Genomic DNA, 16,363 nt, shown 5'->3' on the forward strand with positions numbered 1-16,363 from the left:
GGCTTGGTTGGAATGGGCAGTAATGCGATAGCTCCCTGCAGCAGGCTCACTTTCAACAGAAGTTGTGCTTTCCGCTGGCAGTCTTTGAATTAACCACAAAGACTAGGTAGGGTGAGCCGATATATGAGCTTAAAATATAATTTTTCCAACAGATTGCCGTCTTGCATGGATTCAAGGCAAGATCGCTCGGGTCTTACAATTAATCACCACGCACGCTCGCTGTAGTACATATTCCAGGAACAAGGAGGAATATGTCTGCCAATTCTTGATGAAGCCAGACATTCAACAAAAAAGTATTGAAGATGAGGCTCTGGCCACACGTGCGTATCCCCGACAACTGGGAAGCACCCGGTGAGACAGGTTGGTGAGCGGGCTGGCGGGCTCGCACTGAGACATGCCACGTACCAATGTGTGGCAGGCGGCACGAGACCTCCGGAGACACTGATCTTGGCATTATATGTAGTACGACACCACGAAGGCACTCTTAGTACCTACCAAATTAGTCCTTTGACCTTAGTTAGTATTAAGCCTCAAACTTGGGCTGGCATGGGAACTGTCTTGGCCATGGTGGTGTCAGCGGCTGTCCTAGGCCTTAACTATTTCGCCTAATTTGGGAATTTTGAGAAAAAAAAAAGGAACCTCTCATGTCCACGTCACTTCAGAAGATTTTAGATTTGCGAGAAATCTTTCACTGATCAACGGGAGATGGAGGACCAACTGCAAGGGAGGGGGGAATGTTTAACGTCGTGTCGCACAATAAATTGAACCGCTCTGCAAGACTTTGTTATCATTCAAAATTCGCGATGCAAGCAAATTCCGTCTTCTTGCAATTTCGTCCCTAGTGCTGGCGCTACCGTGCCGCCTCGCAGAGCCAGCTTTCGGAAGGTTTGGCGAGGCCCAGCCACGGTATGCAATTCTGATTGGTCCTGATTTTCGAGCTCAAGATGAGGCGTTGTTTCTGTTGCAGCTGCTGGCTAGTCGCGGAAAGGTTACTCTGCTGACCATATATAAATAAATCAGAGTTGGCTGTGGTCCTGCCGATCTGTGTCCCAGCCTCTGACAAGAGGCTTCAGGCTATTACCATCTCTATGATGTAGGAGTTCACGCTGCAGCCATGGCTACTCACCAACCTCCTTCATCGACATTGTTTTGGTAGATATTTTCATCCCGTACCGTTCAAAGTAATTTCTACCCGTCCAGCCGTCGTCTTCTGCTTGGTTCTGGATGCCCTTTGTAATTGAGGCGGAGACTTTGAGAACTTGCACGCCCCCTCCAAGTCTCACAATGCCGTCATACCGAATCTGGATACGAGTTTAGACATTTCTCGTGTCTTTCCCTGGCTCTCTACAAACCTTGCCTGAGCTAGGACTTCTCTCAGGGGTATCCAATGTCTAATAAGATGAATTGCCATATTGGCAGGACCATTGCAGTTGGGTACTATGCTTGCATGCATAGCTCGAAGATATACCACACAGTATAGAGCCAGGATCACGACGCTTCTGGCGCTTGTTAGTGAGACAACGGCGTGGCAATCATAATGCACCAACCCTTCACAGAACTGGATAGTTGCGGCGTGTATCATGGCATGGTAACCCATTGTCAGTGTCTATTGACAGACCTACAGTCTAGGTTGACGGCTGCACATGGCAATCGGCGGACTATTGTAGACTCTGCCAAGGGGCATTGTCTATGTGTATTAGCTTTGAAATTCGATATCTCTGCTTCTTGAGCTGCTTTTTTGCTCCGTCGTGCGAAATCTCTGTTCAACGTTTCCGTCACAGAGTCAAAATACGGTCGTCAATGAATATGGGCTGCGTAGCTAGTACAGTGGTCACGAGGAAATCGGAGCAGATTACCATCAAACCCTCCATACATTACTGCTTGAAATACCTAGAGGCACTGTATCAGCTATCATCGCAGACTGTCGTTGAATTAGTGAAAGCCCGCACAAACGGGCCAGAACTTGAGCTTGAGACTGAGGTTTGTCCTTGCCAGACGCGCACCCCCCAACTCGACAGTTTGGTGGCGCCACTAGCAAGGACACCAGCGTGGTTTGCAAACTACCTGGTCTCTGATGCTGATTGATACGAGGCTCGGGTGATTAGGCGGCCTTCCTTTCTATGCGGCAATTTCACTGCAGTGCTCGGGATTTGCTACGGGGAAAAACCCATCTTAAGTGTTGGCAGGCACGCCTCGGCTCGCTGACTCAGCCAGGACCCTCATCAGCCGCCACACCTTCTAGATAGCCTCTCTTCTCTTTCTCTGATACATACACACATTCATCAGGTCTTTGCTTTAGCTCGTGCCTCGCCGTGTGATTCCGTCGCTCTCGCTCTCTTTGATCCGCCACATTAAGCCAATTTGTAGTCATTACCGCTGAAGAAGGCTTCCTCTAATAAGCAGATGGGCCTGATGAATATGACTGTCTGTTAGCGGGTTGCTGGGGTTCTGCCACGACTGTTCGGTGACTTTGATGAGATCTTGGATGTTGAACATCATGACATGGCTTTCTACGAAGCAAACGAGGTCGTGTATCGCTTGCAGTGGTTAGAATGCAATACTAATGAGATAAAGGAGCTCTCAATGTATTTTCATCGAGTAATCAATTGCTGGAATTCTCAAGAGATCTACCGTCGCTACAGGCTAGGCCCGAAGCTCCGAGGCTGCCACGCTTGAGTTGATTGGACAATGCTCCGGATTAACGAGGTGAAGAGAAACCCATGCTGCCATCGCGGTCATTCTGAGAGCTTTTCGACAACAGCTCCTCGGACAAAGGAACCTCAATCTCGGCCCAGGCTCTGCTGTGAACCAGGGTGCTCAACAGCGCAGGAATGCCGTGATGGTGGAACGAGCCATCAAGTCAAAGTCAAAGGTGCTCGGATCAGGAGCAGGCGCTTGCCCAAAATTGCTTGCCCAGAATTGGTGTGCCTGGCGTGCCTGGCGTGCCTGGCGTGCCTGGCTGGCCGAACCCCAAAACAGCAATACGCTGGCGTCCCTTCCCCCCGTCGCCCGTCGCCCGTCGCCCACACACATTACAAGGTCGTATGGTGCTTCGAGACCTGGTCGGCCGTAACCTAATTAATTATGGAAGAATGCAATAGTTCTTGATACGTAGCGCCTGTTGGATGACAAAGTGGATGAAAATCTGGAGCATGTGCAGAATACGGGCATCAAGACCCTGGCCGCATTGATGATGCTTTCCGAGATCCCTGGTATGTAGGGTTGGCATTCTTTGGGGTGCATATATGATACAGATAGATCCTGCCCATGATGGCTTGCTCATGCGTCGATAGCCAGCGGCCCCTGTGAGCTCATCAAAACAACGCAGCGCCTCTAAATTTTCTCATAGCACATGCCGAGGAGCCAACGCTAACTATCGTTGCTGTGCAAAAAAGTCGCAAATGCAAAGGAATAAACACCTCAGTATTTCATATCGAAGCTGATATGTAGTTAGTCAACATCTCGTATTGCTACAAACTGCGGACAGTTACTAGTCGACGGTAATCTCGGATCAGGCATTGTTATTCAAGCAGTCATGCACGGCCCGAGAGCGAGCTTCACCTTTCTCTGTGATGTGTGTGTCTGAACTCTCGGCACGAGGAAGGTCATCAGGGCTATCAACGAAACGATGGCACAAATGAATTGACTTTGATTCTCGGGTTTGCCTCATGCCATGGTTCTTTGAGCCAAACAATAAGCAGAGGAAAAGAGGACAGTACCATAAGCAAAGAGAAGGAAGTAAAGGGGAGCGCGACGCGTTGCATGCATGCAGGGGAGCACACTTGCGCACTATGCCGAAGCCCACTTGTTGGGTTCTGCCACGCAGCTTTTGACTAGTTGACCAATTTGCCAAAGTTGTGCGGAAAGAGAGCAAAGAGAGTCGTGAGCTGCATGACGGGCACGCTACTGCGGCCCCCATACATCCCGTACATTGCATGCGCTCTAGCGCCCATGCGGCCAGGTTGCTGCCACGACTGGGACGGCTGCGAGAAGAAGTGATGAGGTATTTGTGGCTGGTTCGCAGAGGAGCAGGGTGAAAGTGAGAGGCAGCTGTCACATTGCCTTGACAAGGAAGTGGTAAGTGCCATCGAGGGTGACATGGCTTGTTTGTGCATTTGCGGTGCAGTTGCTGGACAATCATGTAAAAGATGTCGTTGGGACGGGTGCTAATGATCCAACTCAATGCCAAATGCCAAAGAAGAAATAGCATGTACGAACTCAGCTAGGGCTTTCTGACACATTTGAGTTGGAATTGAGTTTTTCATGGTGCAGAGAGGTGGGATCGCTGATCGCCGGACAACTCGGTCCCCCAAGAGCGCACGAGCGGTTATCCGAGGTGCGACGGACGAGTTGCTACTATGTACATGACGGCCGTGTAGTGGTAAGAGTTAGTTCGAAGTAACAATACTATAACGTGCGTGAATACATTGATTATCAACGAGCGAATGCCAAAAAAAGAAAAAAAAAAACTGTACAATCTCACCAATTGACAGTAGCATGCAGGAGAGTATTCAAATCGACCAGGCAACGCATATCCGGGGACTAGACTCGACGACATTCCACAACGAGAAGCGTGGCACTATCGATGACATGAGCCCACCCACACTCGTGCTCTTGGCAGGCAAAGGATTTTTCGGGGAGACTGGGCCAACCTCTCGCCTTTCTGCTGTGGGTATACGGATTAGAGGTGGGAGGATATACCGCTTGACAGCCTCGTACAAATAGAGGACGCTTGAGGAGACTGGCCGATCAGTCGATCTTCTTGCTGTCTGCTGGTGGTGTGGAGGATGAATGGCCTCGTAGAAATAGAGGAGCAGAATAAGTCAACTCCCCTTTATTATTGGAGAAGAAACTGTTGTGGAAAATTGTGACCAAGGAGAATATTCAGAAGTAAAGAAGTTGGAACCTCTTTTTCCCTTGCAGTGTGAATCCTGCCACCGTTCGAGGCGGATGAAGAACCGAGTGCATGGCATTCCACAACGGAAAACTACATTTGGAAAACGATTGGACGACCTCTATTTTGAGCCTCATCTGTCTGGCATGACAGATGGATCGGTCGGGGCCGCTGTCGTGGACATGATTCATCTGGTGCGTTTTGGTTGCCATGCGCTGGTGGCTGGTCCATGACTCTCTTTGGAATCGGCCCAAGAGTGCAACCGCTTTTTGACTGGGTTAAAAAGCGCTGAGACAAGTCAACGGCGGACAATGGACCGACTGTGGTGCAGGAAAGACCAAACTTTACCTGATTTTAGTCTGGCGAAGCACCACCAAAAGGATGCACCAACCACTTTGATGGGCGGGTTCCACAGGAAAGGAGGCGAGTTATCGGCAGCGGGAGCCATTCGGTCGCGTGCGAATAGCTAGCACTGCTCATGAGAACAGCATGCTCTAACAATTGGTAGAGCTTTTGAGCATGGCAAACATCAGCGGCGAGAGGAAGAAAGCAGGTGCTGCCAGCTTGCTGGGAGATGCAATGTTGATGCAATGTTGATGCGGCCTTTTGATTTTCGCAGCCGCCGAGCCTTCCGTCCCCAGTTATTACTTGTGGCTCGGCCCATTCGTGAAGAAGGTTTGGGCTGCTCCACCTATGGGCAGGCCAGCGAGCACGAAAATAGGGAGAGAGGGACACTAGAAGAACTCGCATTCTTGGTGCTGCCCTGCTATTGTCAGGACATTCCCCCTTTTCCAGCAATTGAACAAGCTCAGGACTCGACGTGAATACATTTTTGGTTTGTGTCGTGTAACTGTTTCTCTACCTCGATCGTCAGCCCAGTGACGATCTGAGGCGTCGACGCCAAGAGCCAGCCAGCAAGGACAAGACACGACACTGGGCACCCCGCACGATCCATCGCCCAGCCAGCGAGCAGCCGAGGCCGGCGTCCATCCGAGACTATGTGCAGGGGGGCTGGCCTGACCGCAGCTGGGCAGGCAGCTAAAAGCAAATTATTATTCGGTAATATAGTTACATGCTGAAGGCTCATGGAAACTGCTGTGCCAGTAGAGATGAATACCAGCCCCAGAGACATGACACGTTGGCAGCGAAGCAGCTTTTGATATCTGGATTTGGAACTATTACGCAGCCGATGTGCAGTGCATCCACCGCCCACAGCAGAGAATATCAGTTTGCCCGTTTAGCGCCGTGGCAGCGGCGTAAATAGTCCTGGATGGGGTATGGTGTTGTTCTTAGCGTTGGAGAACATTCACCATGGCAGCACTCCGTTGCCAGCTGCGGCGTTTGCCCACTGGCAGCTGGCAGTTTCTCCCGTCGGCCGGCTCACTTCTATGCCGTGCGGTGCTGCCAGTGCCAGCCCGCATGGGGCCTTCGCGCCGCCATGCCGCCCAACCACCCCCTGCGCCACCTTGTGGGTCGCTATCCACCCGGCCAGGGTTCCCCATATTTTCAAAGCCAACCCCTGCAATGCAGCAAGTGCGGCTCGTGCTTTGCTGTTTGTCGCTTTTGAAGAGGATCAATTGCTCCACGCTCCGCCAGGTTTTTCCATCTTTTGTGTACTCAGTACCGGCCCGGTAACTGTCAATCTATGTTCAATCATCAGTCAACAGCCTTTTATAACGGGGTTTTCTGACAACGCTAGCCAGTCTGCCGCTCTGCCCCCTGTCCCAACACCTTGCACCTCACAGGTACTCTCCTTCTCTTTTGTGCTCTTGACAGACAGTACTTGAGTACCTAGGTAAGTATTACCTATGTACGGAGTACCAAGGGTACAATCCCCTCACCCACTCATCCACTCAATCATCAACACCAAGACAATGAATTCTTTCTCTCTCTCCCTGCACTCACCTCCTCCGACTGCCTCTCTTCGGCCACCTCTGGTGCGATCATTTCTTGCAAGCCTCGTCCTAGACCATCCAAGCAAGCCCACAACGCTACTTCTACGGCTGCCGCGATATTCGTCGTTAAGCAGGCAGGCTAAACCGTCCGACTGTCCAGATAATGGGGCCTTTTTAGTCTGCGGGTCCTTCTGTTCTAGCTCCTTTTCTTGCTTGTTGTCGTATCTACTCATACATACTGTCATACTGATAGTTGTCAACTGTTCCGTCGGTCGTTTGGCTTGCCCATCAACGTAGCCTCCTCACGCCCCCCCCCCTTCTTCCCAAGCACACGTCCACCATGGTTCACGCCCCCCTGTTCAGAGTTTCCCAGCCAAACGGCCGAACAATGCTCCAGACGACTCGGGACCCAGCACCGCGAGAACACGAATATATGTACCCAAGTCGATCCTTTCTCTCCACCCATCTGTTCTTTTCCTTGTCACATCCTGTTCTTGTTTCTTGCATACGCAGTTTCTACCTTCGCTCTTCAGACGATAGCATCTTGTTTCCACCAGTCGTTTCGGTTAAACAAGTCTCGACTTTCGTCATCCCGTCGCTGATTCGGATCATTTCTCGTTCTCACAACTTAATTCTAATAAAGGTACGTTGCAGATGCTCGATACTGCTGATATCGACTTCTTCTTTTTCCGGCATCAATTCACCTACAAGGGACCACCAGTGTCCTGGCTACCGGAATCTCGTCGCGGCTTGATCGACCACGCGCGCGTGGTTTCATACCTTGCGGCTTCGACACTCACCAATTCGTTCGCCAGCAACATCTTGCTAATTCTTTTCACAGCTAAAATGAAGTGGACTGCTGCCGCTCTTGGCCTCGCTGCCACCGTCGCCGCTGTTCCTCAAGGCGCCCCCTCCGGCCTCAAGCCCGAGGGCTCTGCTCCCCAGGGCTGCACTGGCACTTACAACGGCAAGTTTGAGGTCAGCATCTTCAAGCTTGCTGGCTCCAGCAAGCGCTCTATCGAGGTATGTATCGAAATTCTGTGTTCCAATGCACAATACTCCCAATCTTTGACACGGTATTAACGGCCAAAAAGAAGCGTGACTGCTCCGGCGACAAGGCCCTCGTTCTCGATCTCAAGGATGGTGTCCTGACCGACAGCAAGGGCCGCATCGGCTCCATCGTCTCCAACTACCAGTTCCAGTTCGACGGCCCTCCCGCCCAGGCTGGTGCTCTCTACACTGCTGGTTTCTCTACCTGCCAGAACGGCTCCCTGGCCATTGGCCCTTCCACCGTTTTCTACCAGTGCCGCTCTGGTGACTTCTACAACCTCTACGACCGCCACTGGGCCGAGCAGTGCGAGCCCGTCGAGATTGTCGCCATGCCTTGCAGCAGCCAGAAGGACAACGGCGGGAGCCCCATGCAGTCTCCCATCGCCACCAGCCTGGCTGTCACCACCATTGTCGCCGCTCTCGACGATGGCCAGCCCCAGGTCAAGACCACCACTGTTCCTGTCCCCATGTGCCAGATCGGTGACGGCCAGATTCAGGCTCACAGCACCCCTTGCGACCAGGCTCCCGGCGCTCCCATCAGCCAGATTTCTGACGGACAGCTCCAGGCTCCCACCAACCTGCCCCCTGTTTCCCAGATCTCCGACGGCCAGATTCAGGTTCCCTCTGCCACTGGTGCTCCCGTCACCCAGATCACCGACGGCCAGATCCAGGCTCCCTCTGCTACTGGTGCTCCCGTCACCCAAATCACTGATGGCCAGATCCAGGCTCCCTCTGGTACTGGTGCTATCGTCACCCAGATCTCTGATGGCCAGGTCCAGGCTCCCACTGGCACCACCGTTCCCATCGCTGCTGGTGCCAAGGCCCTCCCCGGCCTCGCCGCTGCCGGTCTTGCTGCCGCCCTCTTCCTGTAGGCGCCTTGAAACCATAGGCTGCTGAAATGGAATGATGAGTTGTCATTGTCGTTAGGGTGGAACCCGCCTTTGACCTTGACCCCTCGACCTTGATTTACAAGCTGCACACGAATCATCATGTTTTGAATTACCACGCGTTTGAAAAAAAAGACCGGTTTAGTGGCTTTGCTGCTCGGATGGAACTGCTTTTTGTTATTTGATGGACCTAATCTGGCTGTGGAATCTTGTCTTTTGATCTGTTGTCGCATTCGTGGCGGACGCTCACGCCTCCTCCGTGCGTGGGTATAATATATAACACACATAGTCATAAGTACAAATGGGAAGAAATTGACTCTCCTTAATTGACGGGTACTCGGAATGGGGGTTTTTGTATTGATCACTGGTGGTAATGGAAACTATTGATCTTGGCACACGCGTCGTTGCGACTAGCGGCTTGATCTGCTGACGTAATCGGCCAATTCAGAACCAGCCAAGCCAAGCTTGTGAACGGCTTTTTCCTGTAGCTCTTGCTTGAAACACACACAACACAAAAGTACCGTTTTTAAACGGCCAAATCATGTCAGAATACTGGAAATCCACACCTCGGTACTGGTGCAAGTACTGCGCCGTCTATGTGCGCGACACCAAGCTCGAGCGCGCAAACCACGAGTCAACAGCCAGGCACCAGGGCGCCATCAAGCGCTCTCTGCGCGACTTGCACCGCAGCCACGACCGAGACGAGCGAGATAAGGAGCGAGCCAAGCGAGAAATTGATCGTCTCAATGGCGTAGTTCCCAGCGGCAACGCATCCTCCTCGGGAACCCCCGCACCCTTGACCTCGACGTCGTCGTCAACGCACACACCCGGGTCGTCGAGGCCCGCGCCGCCGCCCACGGCGACCGAGGCGTCGCTAAAAAAGCAGCGTGAGCAACTCGCAGAGCTGGGCGTCGCGATACCGAGTAGTTTCCGGCCCGAGATGGCTATGCCGGGTGAGTGGACGGTGACGAGCACGCGCGTGGTTGAAACGCGGCGGGGCGGCGGCAATGACTCCGGTGCGGTCGAGGCCCGCGCTTCGGGCGTACGCAAGCGCGAGGAGAATGAGGAGGAAAAAGAGGAGGAAGAGGCGGTACGTGGGCTCTTCAAGAAGGCGAAGCGCTGGGGACGCGATTCGAAAGGGATGCCGGACGATCAGGATGCAGAACTGGATGCGCTGCTGAGCGGGTCGCTGGTGAAGAAGCAGCCAGTGGCTGAGGATGATGTGAAGGAAGAGGAGGCGGAGGAGGAGGAGGAGGAGGAGGAGAAGAAGGTGGAGGACAAAACAGAAGATGGCATAGATGTGAAGCTGGAGCCTGCTGTCAAGGAGGAGCCTGACACGGCCGCGGGTTGCATTACAGCAATAGCGACCAAGTCGGAAGATGCAGACTCGGCAGTGGGCGCGGTAGTGTTCAAGAAGAGGAAACCTAAGGGTTTGCGGACCAAATAGCCCATTTGTTCTTCTTCGATTCGTAATTTGTACATTTGCTGACGCCATTGATTGGTCGAAGGAGCATACCAAGATTCACATGATACCCAAATATAGACGTTGGCATACACAATATGCTTCCCTTGTACAGTCTTTCTTTATCCATTTCAATGTGCGCTGCAAGAGAATGTTGCCCTCTGACTGATACTCTTGATTATTTGCGCGACCGAAATTGGTGCCTGTGCCCATTTGGCCCGCTTGATCGTTCGGCAATGGTACGGGCTTAACGCCGCCGAGGGCGACGAGAAAAGAGGGCTAAATGGAATTAAGCCGCCATCTTAGCCGAGAACACTACAGGACCAGAGGCACCGATGGGAGCGAGGCAACGAAGCAAATTTACTAGGCTTCGTCATGCGAATAATGGAGACGCTGGCATAGGTTGCGTTGTAAAAGGTAAGTAGCTCTGAGCTTGATTTGCCGAGGTCGCTCCCGAAGGCTCAACTCCGAAATGCAAGTTTGCCCCGCGATGGGCCAACCAGCGCCGACTTATTGCTGAAGAAAACTCCCCGACGTGATGCATTCTCTTGTGGAGAGGCTCCTGATATAGCTGTGATATTTAAGCCATCAGTCAAATGTGCAGTAGCCACGGCTTTGAATGAGGAGGAATAGATTCACCAATCATCAATGTAGCTTATCCTGGCATCTTCGGTGTGTTATCGCTGCTGACACTAATTAGTTAGTTAGCGGGAGAAGGGACAAGCGTTGGCGTCACCAACGTTGCGTACACCATTCATGTCGAGCTGTTTTGGGGTTCCACTGCCTCGGGCCGCAGTAATGGTGTTTTTCGGTGGGATAAGAGGGATTAAAAAGAGGGTGGCTGACACGGTTTGGAAAGGGTAGCTATTAGTAAAGCTGAGACGCATAAAAGGTTCCAATCCCACGTCACTGCTCACAATGTGTTTAGTGATTGAACTTGCTTCCGGACTGTAGACTTGACTACTTACGACCGGCAACAGCGCGACAAAAAAAATGGCTTCTCATCCTCCCGCTCGCTGCTGCACTCTGGGAACGCTCCATGAGTAAGTTTGATACCACTTGTTGACCAATATGACCCGTATACCTGTTTCCGCGAGAAACCTCGAAGACGGATACCTACCCCTCCATGACGAGCGGTCACCAACGATGGTAGCTTCGCACGCTAGCGTCACCCGCCAAGAGACAGCCAAAAAAAAAAAAAAAGCAAACGAACAGGAAGGGAGGGAGGTAGAAAAGAGGCATGAAGACTAATACGGGATGCAGGGGTGAACCCAAGGGCAAAATCATCAAGATTGACAACACCATCGAGGCCTACGTCGCCACCCCAGCCGAGAAGACGGCCCGCAAGGATGTCGGCATCCTGTACCTGCCCGACGTAATCAGCATTTGGCAGAACAGCAAGCTCATGGCCGATTCGTTTGCCGAGCGCGGATACCTGACGGTCGTGATTGACCTCTTCAACGGCGACCCTGTGTCGCTCAACCCTCCCAAGGGCTTCGATTTTGGCAAGTGGCTGGCGCACGGCAGCAACGGCGACAACCCGCACACCAAGGAGACCATCGATCCGATTGTCGAAAAGGCGATCCAGGCCCTGCGAGAGATGGGCGTCAAGCACATTGGCGCGGTGGGCTATTGTTTCGGTGCCAAGGTACGCTTGCTTGCCACACCCTCCCCGCCCCCTCTCTTCGTGGAAGTAGTTAAAAGGAGCGCAATGCTAACAGCAATAAAATCTTGACAGTACGTCGTCCGCCACTACAAGGACGGTATCGAGGTCGGCTACGCGGCGCACCCGTCTTTTGTCGACGAGGACGAGCTCGCCGCCATCACCGGCCCCTTTGCCATATCCGCCGCCGAGACCGACTCCATTTTCCCGGCGGACAAGCGCCACAAGTCGGAGGAGATTCTTGCCAAGACCGGGCAGCCTTACCAGATCAACCTCTTTTCCGCTACCGAGCACGGCTTCGCGGTCCGCGGCGACTTGAGCAAGAAGCAGCAAAAGTTTGCCAAGGAGCAGGCATTTTTGCAGGCGGTCACCTGGTTCGACACGTACCTGGGCTGACTGCAAGGGAGGAATAAGCTGTAATGGTGTATTGCAAAAGATGCGCCGAATAACGATATCTATACCAACTAATAAATGCAAATTCAAAGTAAAAAAAGGAAAGAGAAAAAAAGACATAAAATGCATCTCACCTCTACTCGCGACAGTGTTCGGTTCCAGCAGGCCAATGGTGAAGATGTCAGCGCCAGAGACTCTGTGCTGCCCCACAACCTGCCTGCCATCTGAGTGACAAGTTTGGGTGACCGGGCCGTTGCGCTGACAGGTAAGCTAAAACGTCCAGCTGGCATCATCATCAGCCACTTTCCAAACGCCATCTAGCCTTGTCCTCTCTCTCGCCATCCAGCCTTGTCGCATCTCTCTCGCCTACGCGCTAAGGAAATTCTTACAATTTCGAGCCCTATCTGCTGAGAAGAAAATGCCGTCCAGAATCTAGCAATGGCTGTAACCGCTGACCCAATCAGCCCGCGACTGTCGCCGCACCTGACCGCCGCCTGCGCCCCGTCCTCATCGACAGACGCTCCGACGCCCACGACACGCACGGGCGAATCACCGCAGCTATGGGCGACGCGCACTAGTGGCATGGACGTGCGCTCACGGACAGCCAGCAGCCCGGTACGCACATGGACAGAGCAGCAGCAACTCCTCAACGGCGCCAACAGCAGCAGCTTCGCGAACGGAGGAGGTATCGACCGGGGCCGAAGCGACACGCCTCGACTGGAGAATCCAGAATCACCGCAGCATAACCAGCGGCAGCAGCACACACCGCCGCCTCAGGACGACGAGCCTCATCCTCCGCTGCCGTCGCCGCAGCTACAGCCGCAGACAAAGTCTCGAAGGGGAAGCTCCAGCGCCAAGGCTGGCTCTGTCGACAACAACGTCCAGCGCCTGCCCGCCTCGGAAATCCATGAGCTCATGTCGTCGCCGCAATCGCTACCGATTGGTCCCGCGCCGCCCAGCACCCGTCCGTCGTTTGACCACGGCAAGTTTTCGCAGCAAAAAGAAGCTATTCGCCAGTCGCTGCTCGCGCAGCCCGAGCTGCGCGCCTCCCGCGACGGCAGCCACCATCACTACCACCACCCACACCAAAATCAACACCTACACCAATACCAACATCAGCATAACCAAGGCAATGGGCTCAGTATATACGAAGGGCGCGGCGCGGAAGCCCGCTACCCACGCACCGAAATACCGCGATCCGGGTCTCCGCGTACAGTGTCTACTCCTCCTGTAGGCAGGGCCAAGACCTTTGACCTTCCGCCGTACTCAGCCGTCATGCCCCGGCCGTCGGTGCCACAGCGTCCGCCGCTACCCAGTCTGCACATGGACAACGACACAGGCGCGGAAAAGCAGCGCGTAAACGGCATGCTGCCCTCACCCGCCATCGGGGCCGCCCCGACAGCGGCGGTGCCGTGCGCCGCGGCGACGGAGCATAGAGGACCGAAAAGCAGCCGCGCACCGTCACCGATGCCGCCCATGATTCCACTGCCGCCCATGTCGCTACCAACGCACCTGCAGCTCGAGCTTGCTGCACAGCGGCCGAGCCCCCTATACATTTACCACTCCCATACGAGCGACATCCCGTACGAATCCAGCGCCGTCAAGTTTGAGCGCCTACGCAACGTCCTCCTCATCCCGCCCTACCTCGAGAGAACGTTATACTTTGGCGCACTCGCTTGTCTCGACGCCTGGCTCCACACATTCACCATATTGCCGATACGGTTCTTCATGGCCATTGGCGTGCTGGTACGCTGGTGGGCATACATTGTTTGCAAGGAAACGAGGTGGCTGCTGGGCTTTGTCCGGGACGGCATCGGCCGCCTATGGCGGCGAGGACGCGCGACTAGGGGCCGTACGGTCAGCGGATCGACAACTGGGGACCGGTCGCGGAGTATCAGTCTAGCAAGCGAAGCTGCCAGTGCGGTAGGCGCAGATGGGCAAGGCGACGTGCCGCTCGGCACGGCGACGACGCTTCGGCGCACCTCAGCGCAGACTCGTGAGCAAGGCCCCGGCCCCAATTCAGGCGTCTTTCGCCACCGACGAACAAAGTCCATACCCTCCAACCTCTCCACCTACCACAAGGCCGATCTACTGCAGGGCGCCGTCATTCTCTGCAGCTCCTTTGTGCTGATGAAGCTCGACGCCAGCCGCATGTACCACTTTATACGTGCGCAGTCGGCCATCAAGCTCTATGTCATCTTCAACATTCTCGAGGTGGGCGACCGCCTGCTCTCCGCCATTGGCCAGGACATTCTCGAGTGCCTCTTCAGCACCGAGACTCTGTCTAGGAACGCGTCGGGCCGCTCCAAGATTCTGCTCCCGCTCGGCATGTTCCTGCTCGCCCTCGCCTACAACTGCCTGCACTCGGTCGCGCTCTACTACCAGGTCATCACGCTCAACGTGGCCGTCAACTCGTATTCCAACGCGCTGCTGACGCTGCTCCTCTCCAACCAGTTTGTCGAGATCAAGAGCACCGTCTTCAAGCGCTTCGAAAAGGACAACCTCTTCCAGCTCACCTGCGCCGATATTGTCGAGCGCTTCCACCTCTGGATCATGCTCCTAATCATCGCCATGCGCAACATTGTCGAGGTCGGTGGCTTCTCCGTGCCTGGCGCCGGCGTCGGTGAGACGGACGTTGACGGGAGCGGCGGCAGCGCGCCGCTGCACAACTCGTCCATTCTGCCGCACAGCTTCACCGCGTTACCGTCATGGATGTGGTCCGGCGAGGTACTCTCGCCGTTTCTCATCGTCGTCGGCAGTGAGATGCTGGTCGACACCATCAAGCATGCCTACGTCACCAAGTTCAACAACATTAAGCCGCACTTTTACTCGCGCACGCTCGACATTCTCTGCAAGGACTACTACACCCATGTAAGCCACCACCCTGCCCTACCTGTTCCCACTAGTTCTTGATCTTGCCCGAACTCACACACAACGATAGGCCTTTACCAGTCCGTCCCTCACCCGCCGTCTCGGCCTCGCTGTTATCCCGCTGTCGTGCCTCTTCATCCGCGCCTCCGTCCAGACCTACCACATGTTCCTCGCAACCTACCTCCCGATGCCGCTGCCCGCCTCCACGCAGACATCGCTCGCCGAGGAATCCGCACGCCCCTCTTCGCCCGCCATGATGGCAGCGCTGAACCGCTTCGACGCGCTGATCCGGGACTCGCTCGGCCGCGCCACCTACGGCAGCCCGCCGCCCCTCGGCGGCGCGCACCACCCCCACCACCACCAGCGGCCCTGGTACGCCTGGACCTCGGACGATCTCGTCGCCGCCCTCACCATGGTCGTCGTCTTCTTCATCGCCTTCCTCGTGCTCCTCATCCTCAAGCTGCTCCTCGGCATGGCTCTCCTCAAGTACAGCCGCGCCCGCTACGCCGCCATGAAGCACAAGGAGCTGCTCGTCGCCCGCGGCGCCATCGAGCGTGACGACTACGACGCAAAGGGTAGGCGCGTCGGCGGCCACGGCGACGTCGAGCTCGGCGACGACCGCCAGCGCTGGATTCACGCCGACAAGACCGAGGGCCTCAAGGGCGGCAAGGGCCCCGGCGGCAGGCGACCCGGCGAGGACAAGAAGCCGCCAGAGCCGGATTATAACGGCGTCTTTCGCTACGACATGGTCAATAAACGCATCTGGTAGACGGTTGCTGGATGCGCAGCCGCAAAAGCGCAGCGTATACCGCATGAATTTAGGGGCGTAGAAATTCTTCCTCTGCATATAGTTATTACCAAGTCTTGCTTGGCATCGAGCGGTCCACACAATTGCCGCTTTCAACATCTTGTACTGTAGCTTGACATTCTTTTTGGCGTCAATCCATTCTTGCACTTGATAAGTATTTCAAGTATTCTCATCGTCATTATAGCATATACACGGGTGCTGGTAACGAATGTCATGTTCATACACGAAGCATAATCAACGGCCAAAGTCTGTGTCATATCAAATCAATTTCTAAGCCCGAAAAGGGTTCATGTCGTCGCTCTATTATTCTTATTCCCAAGGTATACCTTTTTACCCTCAAGCTCATCAAATGTGCATTGCAATCATCGCTTCATGGTCCAAATCATCAAAAGCCAGATCCCTACGATGCTATGTATGTTCTTTAAATTCACGCCCAATGT

At 54.2% G+C, this 16,363-nt stretch overlaps 4 protein-coding genes across 4 annotated transcripts; all 4 read left to right on the plus strand.

The window, feature by feature from the left end:
• Positions 1-7,443: 7,443 nt before the first annotated feature.
• BBA_05848 (covalently-linked cell wall protein) lies at positions 7,444-8,711 on the plus strand (the record flags this gene model as incomplete). Its single annotated transcript, XM_008600945.1, has 2 exons — positions 7,444-7,812; positions 7,884-8,711. The coding sequence occupies 2 exons, from the start codon at positions 7,444-7,446 to the stop codon at positions 8,709-8,711; spliced, it is 1,197 nt and encodes a 398-aa protein (XP_008599167.1).
• Positions 8,712-9,267: 556 nt separating this feature from the next.
• Positions 9,268-10,173, plus strand: BBA_05849 (U1 zinc finger protein; the record flags this gene model as incomplete). The annotated part of the gene is made up of 1 exon (XM_008600946.1): positions 9,268-10,173. The coding sequence occupies one exon, from the start codon at positions 9,268-9,270 to the stop codon at positions 10,171-10,173; it is 906 nt and encodes a 301-aa protein (XP_008599168.1).
• A 1,008-nt stretch (positions 10,174-11,181) lies between these two features.
• Positions 11,182-12,247, plus strand: BBA_05850 (dienelactone hydrolase; the record flags this gene model as incomplete). The annotated part of the gene is made up of 3 exons (XM_008600947.1): positions 11,182-11,231; positions 11,452-11,836; positions 11,927-12,247. The coding sequence occupies 3 exons, from the start codon at positions 11,182-11,184 to the stop codon at positions 12,245-12,247; spliced, it is 756 nt and encodes a 251-aa protein (XP_008599169.1).
• Positions 12,248-12,682: 435 nt separating this feature from the next.
• Positions 12,683-15,884, plus strand: BBA_05851 (transmembrane anterior posterior transformation 1; the record flags this gene model as incomplete). Its single annotated transcript, XM_008600948.1, has 2 exons — positions 12,683-15,115; positions 15,186-15,884. 2 exons carry the CDS (start codon positions 12,683-12,685, stop codon positions 15,882-15,884), a joined length of 3,132 nt encoding a protein of 1,043 aa, XP_008599170.1.
• Positions 15,885-16,363: the final 479 nt, after the last annotated feature.

Source organism: Beauveria bassiana (assembly GCF_000280675.1).
Source record: "Beauveria bassiana ARSEF 2860 unplaced genomic scaffold BBA_S00016, whole genome shotgun sequence".
Taxonomy (NCBI): domain Eukaryota; kingdom Fungi; phylum Ascomycota; class Sordariomycetes; order Hypocreales; family Cordycipitaceae; genus Beauveria; species Beauveria bassiana.